General features: G+C 40.9%; 1 protein-coding gene across 3 annotated transcripts in view; it reads left to right on the top strand.

Annotated features, from left to right (window-relative positions):
* GALNT17 (polypeptide N-acetylgalactosaminyltransferase 17) overlaps positions 1-14,514 on the top strand; it is a 413,010-nt gene that overhangs the window by 134,754 nt on the left and 263,742 nt on the right. For all 3 annotated transcript variants that reach the window (XM_054589692.1, XM_054589691.1, XM_054589693.1), the window contains exon 2: positions 13,360-13,543. In XM_054589692.1, coding sequence (XP_054445667.1) covers positions 13,360-13,543 — 184 coding nt within the window. The remainder of the gene's footprint in view (positions 1-13,359; positions 13,544-14,514) is intronic.

Raw genomic sequence — 14,514 nt, 5'->3', positions numbered from 1 at the left:
AGAGTATGGAGAAGGTGCTCTGGCTGATCAAACATGTCAAAAGTGGTTTGCGAAGTTTTGTGTAGAAGATTTCTTGCTGGATGATGCTCCATGATCAGGTAGACCAGTTGAAGTTGATAGCAATCAAATTGAGACATTAATTAAAAGCAATCAACTTTATACCACACAGGAAATAGCCAACAAACTCAAAATATCCAAATTAACAAAGTTATTGGTGAAAATGAAAAATGTGTCTTTTATTTTATGGAAAAAACTGAGCAGACTTTTTGGCCAGCCCAATATGTAATGGGATTTTTGTCAACAGAGACACTTTTTGAGGAACTGGATGCTTTTTTTAAAAAAACTTTTGGTGCTTTCGAGTAGCTCTTTGAGAGTAGGTATTTTATTGTTTGCAAGTTCTAATAATTAATTAGGGATGGTCGTGGTGGTGGTGGGTGTGTGTGTGTGGACAGAAGGTGACGCTGACGATTTTGGGGGCTGAAGGAAGTAGCAAGACTTTCCTACCGTGTTCATTTTTGTTATGTTTCATCCTTTCTAACCTCTCCTCTGATTTCATAATTTACCCTCTATGACATGACATGGTGGTTGTCACTCTAAATCTGTAGATCACATGATATTAAAAAATTACATGTTTTTTGCAAAATCTGATGGAGGCTAGGGTTGCACCTCCACCGCCCTCACTCCCTGCTCTTTAACCCCTCTCATTAACCCCTCCGTTAGGGCTTGGGGCATGAGGAGAGAGGAGCAGAGGTTTCCTCTGAGGGCTACTGGGCCAAGCATGTACTGAGTGACTGTGGCCCACAGCCTGGTCTGCAGTGTCTTGCACATTTGACTCCAGCACATTTCTTGGGTCTTGGCAGAGCCTTCCTTCAATTCAGCACATTTCCCACCTGGCTGTAGGTCAGCTTTTCACCCCTTCGGTAATGTTATAAGTGATGTGGGGCTAAGTGACACAATTAACCTCTGCAGCCAGCATCTTTCATCCACCAGCTCCAAGCCATCCTGACGATTGCCAAAGTCTTTGTTTTGTTAGAAATAGTCTCTTCGCCTACACACTCAGGTGGATGCATCAGCCAGAGCAGGGGGCCAGGCCGGGGCTCTGTGTTTATCACCTCCTCACAGGGGGAAGCGTGTGCCTGTGTTAACTGGGCCCTGAGAACGGCCTTTTTAATCCTCTTCATCACAGTGGCATGAAATCTGAGAGTGCATTTCCTGAAGTCACGCTTGGCAACCTGAAATAGAGACCCAGGTTCTAAATCCACCTCTGACTGTCTTCAGTGACCTCAGGAACATTTTTTGTGTGTCCTTGTTTGGGCTTCCCTTTTCTCATCTGCTGAATGTGGTTGGGGCTATTCTGAGGAACAAATTAAATGATCTTTGCAGAAAGATTCCAGGAAATATAAAGTTCATAATACATGTAAGACGTATCATTTTGAATAAAACTGCAATTTGAAAATTTATGGACAGTTTGTTCCAAAGACACTTCAAGCACATAACAATGATTCATATCTCTTGGAACTGCAAATGCTGCATGAACAGTTTGGTTAATGGACAAAAATGCACTTCCAATATTCTGGGCTCCGGTAGCGGGTAGAAGGGTGAGGGGTGGGAGGTGGGGAGTACATATCCAAAGACCTATTAGTCATTGCTTTGTCTTCTAGGACAGAATTCTGCAGTGAGTGACCATGCATTATGGACTACTTGTTTGTGTTCCCCTTCAGATTCCTATGTTGCAGCCTTAACCCACCATTGTGATAGTATTAGGAGGTGGGGCCTTTGGGAGGTCATTAGGTTTGGACGAGTTCATGAGAGTAAGGCCTCATGCTGGGATTTGTGCCCTTATAAAAGGAGGAAGAGACCCTGAAGCCAGCTCCCTCTCCACCATGTGAGGACACAGTGAGAAGGCAGCTTTGTATAGCCCAGAGGGAGGGCCCTCACCAAGAATCAGATCTGCCATCTCCTTGTTTTTATACTTCCCAGCCTCCAGAGTTGTGGGAAATAAATGTCTATTATTTAAACTACTCAGTCTATGGTATTTTGTTACAGAAGCCTGAAGAAACTAAGAACATGGAAAATTTGAAAACATGATCATATAAAGATGGTTGAAAGAGCAGATATGTTTAGCCTGGGAAAAAGAAGATATAAGGACAGGTCATGATAATGTCTTGTTATATTTCAGAATTACATGAAAGGGTAATTATATACATGATAGATATAGAGGAGGGAAATAAGGCCACCACATAAAAGAAACTGAGCTACACATTATTGAAATTTTATCTATTTGAGCTGTAAATCAAGAATGCCCTGCTCTGCAAGGTGGTGTTATTCTGGGAGGAATACAATCCAAGCTGGGTGTCCTCTCTCTGGAATTCCTGCACCAGATCTGAGGAGTCTGGCCAGCTGACCTCTCCTTCCTTCCAACTCAGGATTCTGAGTTGGACCCCAGGTGTACTACTGGTCTTAGACTTGGGGAACAAGTTACTCAGTTCTCTTTCACCAAGTTGAACTGTTATGACTTCATTCAAAATATTAAGACTAATGTAACCTTTGGACCATCTTGTCTGGAAACACTGAGGATATAGGACAGAGAATGTCAAAATCATCATAATGTAGATGTCAACAAATGTCAAGATCATTGTACTAACATAAGAACTGGGGAATCAATAACAATTTGACCTGAGTTCATGAAGCATGCTTACCAATTTCGGCTGTCTCCAGGAGATTTCTGTATTAGCCCTGGAACATACTAATATTATTTGGCCAGTCCAGCTGGTAATGCCCCCATTCATTGATTTTTTCATTTATCCTCTCACTTTGCTCATTCAGCCATTCATTTATGGTACGTCATGTATGAGGTGCTTAATCTGTTCCAGACCATGTATAAGACACAGAGATGTCTTCCTGTTCACAGAGGTCTGTGCTCTTGGGAGTGAACAGTCAAGGACAAATGTAATATGATATGAGCAATGCTGAGGGTGAGCTTTTCACCGAGGAGCAGCATCTGACTTTCTGGGTAGGGTGACGTTCAGAAGGGGTTCGCAGAACTGTGGTGAGTAGGAAGGATGACTGACAGCTGCACTGAGGGGCAGCAGCTTCAGAAGTATCAGAAGAGAGTGGGGTCTCTAAAGCAGAGGGGGAGGCAGAGGATGAGGCTTGGCAAGGAGTCAGCTAATGAGCAGCGTTGCATGTTACATGAAAAGTTTTGGATTTCTTTCCCCCATAGGCAGAAGGAGTGTACTAATGAACTTCAAGCAAGCAGTAATCAGATTTGCATCTGAGAAAGCTCACTCTGAAGACAATATTAGCAGTCAATGCAATAACTTAAGGAAGAAATGACTTGAGCTTGAATCCAGGTGGTGGCAGGAGGGATGGAATAGGGAGCAACAGAGTCAAGAGATGTAGGAACTAGCACCAAGGGGCATTTGAGTGATGACTTTAAAAATATTATGTATATGAATTAAGTGAATTTAAACATATATATTTAGCACAAATATATACAGTTAACATTATTAGCAAATATTGTATATATGATATATTATAATGAAAGTGCTTTGTACAGTGCTTTGTATCTAGCGAACATTTGTCAGTTTAATTAATTATCACTAACATTTGTATTCAAAATGGTACTATCCTGTCCCTCTTTCAGCAATATTTATGGACTAGCTTTTCTGTTCCATCGATCTGCCTGTCATTTCCTGTTCCATTATCTCACTATCTTCATTATTATAGCTTTTCGGTATGTTTTACTAGCTGGTAGGATAAGTCCTTTCTTGGCCCCTCTTCAAACATTCCTCAGATGGCCTATTTATCTCTATTATGAGGCTGGCTTCCTCAGAAAGGCTCTGCACTCTCCTGGATGGACATGGAAGTTGGCCAGGAATAAACCTGGAATTATTGCTTTCTCTTAAGCTTATGGCTATGACACCCTGATTGTCTATAACTTTCATCAACTTCCAAATGCTCTAGCATTGTGCGGCTCCCTGGGGCTCTTGGGCCTTTAGGAGGAGTTGGGCCTTCTGCAGAGACCACCTAACACATGCCCGTCCAGCTAAAGGCCCTGTGACATGACAACATGACAACTCTCTGGTGTTGTGTGTGTGTGTGTGTGTGTGTGTGTGTGTGTGTGTGTGTGTGTGTGGTTTTCCCCATACTGGGCTGTGGCTGCTGAGCCAATGGGAAGCTTCCTGAGTTGACAAGGCCTCAGGTTGTATTTGATGCGGTCTCTATCTCTTCTGGAGTTTGTGTGTCTGTTTTTACTACCATCCCTATTCCTGAAAGAATAATGCCAGCTGCCTCTAAACTCCTAACTTTAAACTGTGTCCCTGGAAAAACTTATGTCCTTATTTGTGTGAAGGGAAATGGGAAGGCAGCTTGGAGCTGACTTAGAACCTTGGCTGTTTACTTTTGTCAGCACTATGAAGCCTTCGTAGCTTGGGCCCAACCAGAGACAGACATGAGCTGAGTGATTTAGTCTTGCTGTGCAGGTATCAAGCATGTGCACCTCCAGCTCTCCAGGCTCCGTGGACACAAAGGAGCTCCATCATCCACGTGGGATGTTGTGCAGATATTATATGTTGACTCTGCACTGGAAGGAAATTTCTAAAATTTCAGAAGTAGAGGGTTTTTTTTTTCTTTATTACTTAACGTTTGGGAAATTGGACTACTATTTGAGAAAAAAAGTTTTAGAGCCTCACCTCCCAGCATATATGAGGTCATCCAGAAAGTATCTAGCCATGTACTATGAAAAAATAGAAAAATTTATTGAAGAAGATACAAGAAATATTGTACATAGAACAATGACACCTCAGTTCCCTTCAAAGTAGGTACCTTGGGACCTCACACAGTTCTTCCAGTTGCCATCAGCTACCCGTCATATTTTCTTGAATCTCATCGGTGGTCTGAAATCTCTTTATTTTCAAGGGTGATTTTAGTTTTGGGAAAAGCCAGAAATCCCAGGGCACCAAATCTTGGCTGTAGGGGGGCTGAGTCTTTGCCAAAAAACTCTGCACGAGATGTGATGCATGAGCAGGCACATAGTTGTGATGAAGCTTCCAATCACCAATTACCCACACCTGACTCCTTCTGAATCGTCTGAATAGTTTCTACAGAGAAATGTTCAAGCTTAATGCAAAATTTGATGCATATTCATTGCTCTACTTGCTCAGTCATTTTGAATGAGTTGGCCACACAGTATATACATGCTCACTCAATGGCATCTACTGCCCCTACTGACTAGTACAGTGAAGTTGTCATTGTTCATGCATGGGCATTCCAGTCCACTCTCTTTGGTTACCAGGTTACATTGATGTCATGCAAACCATTCTTGTTATATTAATAATGGCTGGACTTTTTCCGGGCAGACCAGACATGATGCCTTTTTTTTTAGCACCCTGGAAGCACTTACTTTCCTGACATGGCCATTTCCAGGGTCACCAGGACCCTTTTCACCTCCAAAGCAAGTGACCTTTTCCAGGCTTGCTTTGCCTGTGACATTTGTCAGTGCAGACTTCTTCTTTATGAATATAAATATACTATCAGAGTAGTCTTACCCCTCATCTCCTTGTAGGTGTTTTTATCATGGATTTTTAATTTTCTTTCTTGACATCACTTTATAATAAATGGCTCCAAATTCAATTCCCAGATCTTATCTCTTGTCATCCATATACTCAACAGTTTTTAAGACCTTTTAATGTGTCAGGCACTGAGGTGACCACATCCCTGCCCTTAAGGAGAACACCTAGAAGTCCTCCCACAGGGGTAGGTAAGATGTTCTATCTGTCAGGATCCCAGCAGGAAACAGCACACTAGAAGAGGTGAGTAAAGAAATATAGCAAAGCATTTAAATACAAAGGTTTGGGCAGAGTTAAGGGAAATCAGCAAAGAATGACAAGGAATTGTGATTTACTCTAAGGGGAGGAAGGAGTTGCCATGCCAAGTGCTGAAGCGGCCAGAGGAGGGGGCTTAGCTGTGACCCTGGTGAAGCCTAGGTGAGGGCTGCCTCATTGCAGCTGGGGCGTGGAAGAATGCAGCCTCTACCACCACTGCCCATCGGGTAGGAGCTAAGGGAATAAATACCCAACCTCTCTCTCTCTTTCTGTCCATCAGTCTCCTCAGAGTGTCACCTGTTGGTTGAACCCAACCCAAAGCAAGGGAACCTCGATGCTGTCTATACAGGTCTCACTCCTGGGGCCTGCAGCGGGGAAAAAGATGGAGAGTGGATATGGAGAGAAACATGAAGAATATTCAGTATAGGAGCTATGAGATGACTGACCTCAATTTATTTTTCCCCCCTTTATGTTTAACTTCTTGTCCAATAACACCCCTTGGCTCTGCAGTTTTCAGCTAAGATAACCCAGGAGGCAGTGCATGACACAGAGGAAGGGAATTATGAATCCTCCAAGGCTGGTGCCAAGCAGCCACTCCATTCTCTTCCCTCTTTGCTTCTTTACTGCTGCTTCCTTCTTTTGCCTATTGCGACTTCCATGCCCACAAGTTCATGTGGTCTGCAGCAGCTGCAACTACTTCTGGCCGAAGGGCAAAGGGCTCTTTCAGAAAAGAAGGCTCCCTGGTTCATGGAGTCATCCCAACTCGCTCCTATGGCAACTTTTACCAGCAAAGTGAAGACCAACTTGAGCCTTGTTGGTGATCTTGAACTCTTATTTATCTTTGCCAACAGTTTCCTGGACCTGCTAAATAAGCACATTAAAATGCCAGTGAAAATTTTCGCTGCCTTGTTGAAGCTTTCTGGCAGATTAAATTGGGGGGAAAATGGGAACACATGGACCACAAAACATATAATTCCTAGTTGTCATATCACACTGTGAGGAATGATCTTTTTAAGGCTGCTAAAGTGGGTGACTTTCATAATAGAATAATGACATGGGAAGGAGAACAAAATCTCACTGGGAGCCCTCATTCCCGGGTGTGTACTTGGCAGGATTAGCATGCACTCCTGGTCTTAATTCCTATGCCATTTTTTAATAAATTCTCCCCTTAGTAGCCCCTTTGCCTGTATTGGAAAGGTTGCCCACAGGAGCACGCTAGGCAAGCACAGTTTAGATGCCCTTTAGCTCCAAGGTAGCACTTAATGACTTGGGATTGGAAGCTATCTCTTTAGACTGGACAAAAGATATGCTGTACCATCAAGGGAAGAAGATGTGCCAACCAAACTACACAGCTGAAATAAGAAGAAGAATCAGGTGTTTTCCACGGAAGCTGCTGAGTTGAAGGCCAGTTCTGTCCCATTCCAATAGTTTCCCCCCTTGACTCTTGGGCTCCATGCTGGTAGGAGAACCACAGAAGGCTGAGTTTGTGGCTTGTAAGAAAAGGAAGCAAGTACTGGGGAAGGAAAAGGGAAACTCAGGGTGAATGAACAGAAGTACATAAGACAAAGAGAAAAACCCACTGTTGGTGCTCTCTCAATCATCTTTTTTTGAATTATGCAATAGTTCACAGATTGTATATATTACATACATATCAGGTAATAATTATATCATTACTAGTCATAGCCACCTCTCAGCTTTCTAATGGAGCATCACCAGAACTTTTAAGTTCTTTCGTACATCCTTCCCCAGTCATAATACACTCTTTTTTTGTGGATGTTCATAGTTTGACTACATAAGTTTATATCCCTAAAGTATATCTTGATTAGTTTATGAAACTTTGTATAAATGGAATTAAATGCATTTTGATGCTTACTTTTTGCTTTACATTGAGTCTATGATATTCTCCCATTTATCTGTAAGCCATTCATTTTTGTTGCTGTATCATATTCTTTTTTTAAAAGATTTTATTTATTTTAGTTTTAGACAGAGGGAAAGGGAGGAAGAAAGAGAGGGACAGAAAGATCAATGTGTGGTTGCCTCTCCAGCACCCCCTACTGAGGACTTGGCCTGCAACCCAGGCATGTGCCCTGACTGGGAATCCAACCGGCGACCCTTTGGTTCGCAGGCCAGTGCTCAATCCACTGAGCCACACCAGCCAGGTCCATATTCTTTTTATGAGCTCTCTACCTCTTATTCGTTATTCGTCATTATGTTTTCAATGCCAGTCTCTTCTTTCCTACAGACTTTCTTGGATAGAACATTTGTGTGTGTGGAGGGTTGGAAGGAACATTGTATTCTGTCTCCATTACTTTTGGATGGTCAAATAATTAATCCATTTGAGCCTTCATCATCTCTAAAATGATCAGGGTCATATCTACCCTTCATATAATATAGGAAAATGGATATAAAAGCATTGAAAAATAAAAGCTGAAACAATAATCATCACTGAGTGGAGAGAGAGTGGTCAAATGGATTTATGAAGACAAACAAGAAGTTTAAGCACTTGGTTCATATTGAGATGTTTCTGTAATTTTTTAAGACTCAGTTCCTTGAAGTCTTGAGCTTCAAATGTAGCTTTGATGACAGAACATGCATTGAGAGCAGAGAAGAAATAAGCTTTGAAGTATGCTATTCCTACCATAGAGATGGTGGAAGTATATCTGAGGAGTGTGGTCAGAGAACACTTTCTGAGTGTTGTTGGTCTTTTCCCATCTTGCTGTTCAACTTTCACCCTCCCAACCCCCATCCTTTATCATGGCTACCACCTCCTCCATGCCAATGATGCCAAGTTCATATCTGGGGCCTTCTCAACCATCTGAACTTCCATTCTCATGTGTTTCAGCCCCACACTGGACATCAGATCCTATGTCAGTGTCCCATGGGTGCCAACATGCAGAGAATGGACTTCCTCAAACCTTCTTCTGTATGCTTATCCTTGAGAGCGGTTTCTCCACCCAGTCCTTCCACTGGAAATCTCAGGCTCACTCACTTCTTGCCTCTCTCTCACCCCTACACTTGTCTGTCTCCTGCCTTGTGATGGTATCTATTAAATATTTCTGAAATCTCTCCTCTCCTTTTGATCACCACCACTACCTTAAAGGGGACCCTCCCATTCCTTTTCTGTACTGCTGCAAAAGCCCTGTAACTGGTCTCCTTATGTGTCACTGAGCTCAGGTCTATCCTCCTATATATCTCTAACTATATACAGAACCCAGGTGTATCTTCCCTTATATCTCTAATTATATCCAGAACCCAGGTCTACCTTCCTTTGCCAGCCATGGAATCTTAATGAAATCACTATGTTATCAGACTCAGTGTCTTCATTTGTCACCTAGAGATGATTATAATACCTTCCTCATGAGGTTGTCAGGAGATCAGATGACATAATGAATGAGTATATGTAAAGTGCTTAGTAGGGTGCCCAGCACACAATAGATGCTCAATAAACAGTACTGGCCATTACTGTTAGTGCCTGGGGCCTGTCTTTGTGCTATCTACCTTGCAGGTAAAATTTCTAAATCATGTCTTACATCTTGTTACTTGCTTCAGGCGCCTTGTCATTTATGGATAAAATTATAAACTCAAGAGGGTCGGGGTTGCATCGTGACTTCTGTGGGCCCTAGCAACTTTGGCCTTATTGGGTTTCTTCCTCAATAAAAATGTTAAAAATTATGATATATGACTGCATTTTTGTGATTTTAAAAGAAAGTTAAACATTTTCCTGGGCCCCTAAAAATACTGGGGGCCCTAGGAGTTCTGTCTTCTGTGACAAATATAAATCCTTTCTGAAACGAATACGCATGCGCCCTCTTTCTCCCTTTCTTTCCTCCCTCCCTCCTTCCCTCTTACTTCTTCCTTCCATCCTTGCTGTCTTTCTTGCACGTGCGTGCGTGTGTGTGTGTGTGTGTGTGTGTGTGTGTGTGATTACATTTTTTTCTTTTGTTCATTATTGCTTTTTTTAGGTTTCCTTTCTTCTTTTAGTTACTACTTGGATTAGATACTTACCTCATTAATTATCAGCCTTTCCTCCCCTCTACCAATATGTGCATTCATATAATTCCTTCCAAGTATTATTTTAGCACTATCCTCAAAGTCCTATCAGTTTCATGTATCTTCTAATGGCAGTATGATCAATTATTTGACCCATGATTGTTTTAGAAGACTTTTGAAATTGCCAAGATGTGTGAGTTCCTTGTGTTATGTTTACCATTGGTTTCTGTTTTTTTAAATTGCTTTATGTTTAGAGATTATCTGTAAGATAGGGTGAGACTTATCTGTAGCCTGTCCATTGTTTAAATGGTCCATATGCCCTCTACAGAACATGGACTTATTAAGTCAGGGGCAGGGCCCATCAGATCAAGCTTGTTAATTTTGTTGTTCAGCTCCTCTATATTTTTGCTAAATTTTTGTCCTTCTAATCTGTTGAGTACTCAAAGATGTATTAATATTTCCCACTATGATTGTGCTTTTGTTGATATTTCTTGTAATGTGTCAGCTTTTGCTGTATATAATTTGAAGCCATATTGCTACGTGCATGATAGTTTAAAATTCTTCCAGCTTCTTGGGAGATTGTTACTTTGCCATTATGTAATGACTGTATTTATCCCCATAAAGCTTTTTGCCCTAAATTCTGTTTTATCTGATATTAAGAGAGATGCCCTACCTTTCTTTTGATGAGTAATTGCCTGGTATATATTTTCTCTATCACTTTCACTGTGTTTTCTATTTTTTTTATATTCATTGTATTAGTTTCATTTTTTTAACCAATTTTTCACAATCTTGGTGGCTTAAACCAAGAGAAATGTATTATTTCACAGTTCTGGAGGCTAGAAAAACAACATGATTTTGGCCAGGCCATAATCTCTGAAGGCTCTAGGAAAGAATTCTTTCATGCCTCTTCTAGCCCCTGGGAGTTGTTGACAGACCTGGCATTCCATGGCTTGCAGCTGCGTCCTCCAGGGTCCTCTAATTTCTGCCTCTATCATCAAATGGCCTCTTCCTCCTGTGTGACTGTCTCTACCTCTGTGTCCAAATTCCTCTCTTCATGTAAGAATATCAGTAATCTGAATTTGATTATGCAAAGACCCTATATCCAAATAGGTTCCCAAAACAGCTCTTGGGTAGAAAGGGGACCCTCATACCTTCATAATTAAAAATTATTATGAAACATTTAAGGCATAAAAAGGTTTCATGTCCTGTGCAGGTGTGAACCCTAACACTCCAGCCTTTGGTTCGTGAGATATCCTTCCTTCATCCCCTCCCAGCAGAGACAGTCTCAACTGTGATTTTAAGTTACCTCTGGGAGTTTCCCTTTATTTCTTGCAAGCTGAGTTGTGTATTTAAAATATTTAAAAAAAATTTTTTATTAAGCATTTCTAGGTGCTTTACTGGAAAGTTTTCATGTTCTTTTAGCCTTCCGTCTTGCTGGAAACAGAATTGTCTATCAGAGTGGGTTCTTAAAATAGTTCTATTGAAATTTTTCACATACTGTATCATTCTTCCACTTTAAGTGCACAATTTAGTGAGTTTTACTGTATTCACAAAGTTGGGCAAACATCACCGCAGTCTAACTCCTGAACATTTCCATCACTCAAAAGATACCCCATCCATGTTGGCAGGCACTCCCTATTTCTTCCCCTACTTCCCTCAGCCCAAAGCATATGCTAATCTTCTTTGTGTCTGTAAAGATTTGCATGTTCCACACATTTCATGTAAATAGAATCATACAATATGTGGTATTTGCTGACTAGCCTTGTTTACTTGGTGTAATATTTTTAAGGTTCATCCACGTTGTAGCGTCTGTCACCCCCTCATTATTTTTTATTGCCATTTGTATCCCATTGTATTGGTATATCACATCTTGTTTATCCATTCATCAGTTAATGGGCATTTAGTTATATGAATTCTGCTGCTTTGAACATTTGTGTACGAGTTTTTGTCTAGGTCTGTCTTTTCATTTCTTTTGGGTGTATACCTAGGAATGGACTTGCTGGGTCATATTACCATATCGAAGAACTGCCAAATGCTTTTCTATAGTAGCTGCACTGTTCTGTATCCCCCTGGTAATGTAGTTTTAAAACCTAGCACAGGTGTTTGTACTCAACATGGGAAGAGTTCTCATAGATTTTTTGAGCCTGGTGAAGGTGATGTTATTGGAATGTTTCTTGCACATTGATGTGGAACAAGAGATTAAAGACCAGGAAGCTGGTAGGAAATGCTAGAATAATTGAATTCTCAGTTGTGGTGCCTCTGTTTGGGATAGTGGCAGGTAGAAAAGATGTCAGGGATCCTGAAGAGCATAGTGAACAGCAGGAAAAATTCTCAGGCAGAAAATAAATGTTTACCTGAGTTAGACTCTGAGATGCTTATTCAACCTTTGCTTTCTAATCTTGATATCACAGAAAATAAATTTCTGTTTTTAGAGAAGCAAGAAAGGGAATGACTATAAGTCTTGCCATTATAAGATAAAGGACCAATATGTGACAGAGGACCATGTGGCCTGAGCAGATCTGTGGGCTTTTGACTTGCCTGTGGACGCCTTCCTGGGAGGCTGGGACCCTCCTAGGCTAGGTGGGCCGCTCATTGTGAAGGCCGAGGGAGCTGTCTACAACCCTAGTCCATGTTCTTCCTGCTAGTGCAGCAGTAAGACTTCTGTGGACAGAGCCCCATGTGCGTGTGTGTGTGCACGCGCGTGTGCTGAGTAGCTTGGGCATTTGAAATGGCCAAAGGGAATGAGAGCCCTTAACAACAAAAGTTTTCTAGCTGAGTAGCAAAATCTCCCATAACTCCAGGATTTAAAAGTTGCCCATCAAGCTGTTTATCATATAATGGAACAATAGTTATAAAGCTGCCACCATCCAGGGAACTTGCAGCTGCTCAGTGAGGCTTGTGACAGGGACCTCCTACTCTACTTGGCAGTTATCTCTCTTATGGGGTTTTTCCCTCTGTGATTTATTCTCAAGCATTTTGTATACCTTTTGCAATTTAAATGAAATGTAAGTAAAACCATTAGGTAAAGAACTGTGTTAGACTGTTACACACTTTAAACTCATGATAAAATCAATCTGTATATTGTCCTCTGTTCAAATGAAGTAAAAACACCTATGTGTTGGCAGTTTCCTGCTACTGGCTTTTCTTATCCTGTGTTGAATCAAGTATCTCCGGGCGTACCTAACATTGGTGGAGAGAGGAAAACAAGCATGAATAATGTCCCCAGTTCTGTCCCATTTTCTGTGTCCTCCTTGGTTCCCATTTCTCTCAGTCTATGCACTCTCTTTTATAGGCCCCAGTTCTCAAAAATGGAAAGTTTTCTCACTGGTAGCAGGACCTAAACCCACAACTCAATGGTTGCCTTGCTCCTCCTCTCAATAAAAAAAGGTTTAGAGCAGATTCCTGAGACTGATAAAATGAGGACCTCTGTTTTTTCCTGTGACAGGTAATGTTAAAATTTCCATCGAAGCTGCATCTGAATTGGAATGACATATCCTGGTATGGTGGTTTTCAAATAATTCCTTTTTTCTCCCCTTTTTTTTAGGCTTATCCAAATCTCTTGGGCTCATTGAAGGTTATGGTGGGCGGGGCAAAGGGGGCCTTCCTGCTACCCTTTCCCCAGCTGAAGAGGAAAAAGCCAAAGGACCCCATGAGAAATATGGCTACAATTCCTACCTCAGTGAAAAAATCTCACTGGATCGTTCCATTCCGGATTATCGTCCCACCAAGTAAGTTCCGATTCATTCAGGCAGAGGAGCCTGCTGCATCATGTGGGTGGTGTGGACCCGAGCCTGTGACATTTTCTCATGTTATTTGTAACCAGTGAGGTAGCTTTTATCTCATTATCCTCCACAACCAATAAAGTGAGCACTGTGGGTTATGAAATAATGACTAAATTTAAATTTTTATACAAGTAACTCAGAAATATATAGAAAAGGTCTGCAATACAAAAAGTAATTTAAATAAAAAACAGAAATCACCATGACCTCATTACCTAGAAATAGCAACTGGTAAAATCTTAGTATATTGTCTTCAAGTCTATTTTCTCTACAGATTATGAACATGTGATATATTGTTTTATCTCTTTTTTCATTCAACATTATTTCATGAGCATGTTCTGATGTTATCAGTTATGACCATTATTTTCATTGTTCAGAATTTACATTATTTTGAATTTTTTTATTATTAATAAACAACACTTTGATGAATATTTCCCATTTAAGTCCATATATATATATTAATTTGATATTTATGTTCTTAATCCACACTTCTAAAAGTGTAATTATTAGATCACATTGTAGGACTATTTTTGAAGGCTCTCAACACATACTGTGACATTTCCCTCCAGGAAGTTTATAGCAATCTTTACCCGTTTTGGAATTTTACTTGGCCCTTCCCAAACTGGATGCTGCTATTTAAAAAATGCTTCACCAAGCCGATAGGTTAGAAAGTACCTCCCCTGATTGTTTCCGCTTATATTGTTTTGTCTGAGATTCTTACTTTTTAAACGGCTTGTTTGCCTCTTGGTTGTCTTATGGAAGGTCTTTGTTCTGTGCACTCAGATTCAAGAATTATTTATTTGCTCCTTGTGAAATAGAGAAATGAAATTGCTCACAGAATCAAGATGCTGGAGGAAAACCTATTTTCTAGGCAGGAGTCCACTTTGGCATCTCAAACAGATTTTTCGTTTTCTGTAAGG

Source organism: Pteronotus mesoamericanus, unplaced genomic scaffold (genome assembly GCF_021234165.1).
Source record: "Pteronotus mesoamericanus isolate MK-2021 breed Mesoamerican mustached bat unplaced genomic scaffold, CSHL_Meso_final scaffold_167, whole genome shotgun sequence".
NCBI lineage: Eukaryota > Metazoa > Chordata > Mammalia > Chiroptera > Mormoopidae > Pteronotus > Pteronotus mesoamericanus.
This window is presented reverse-complemented; position numbering and strand designations above follow the sequence as displayed.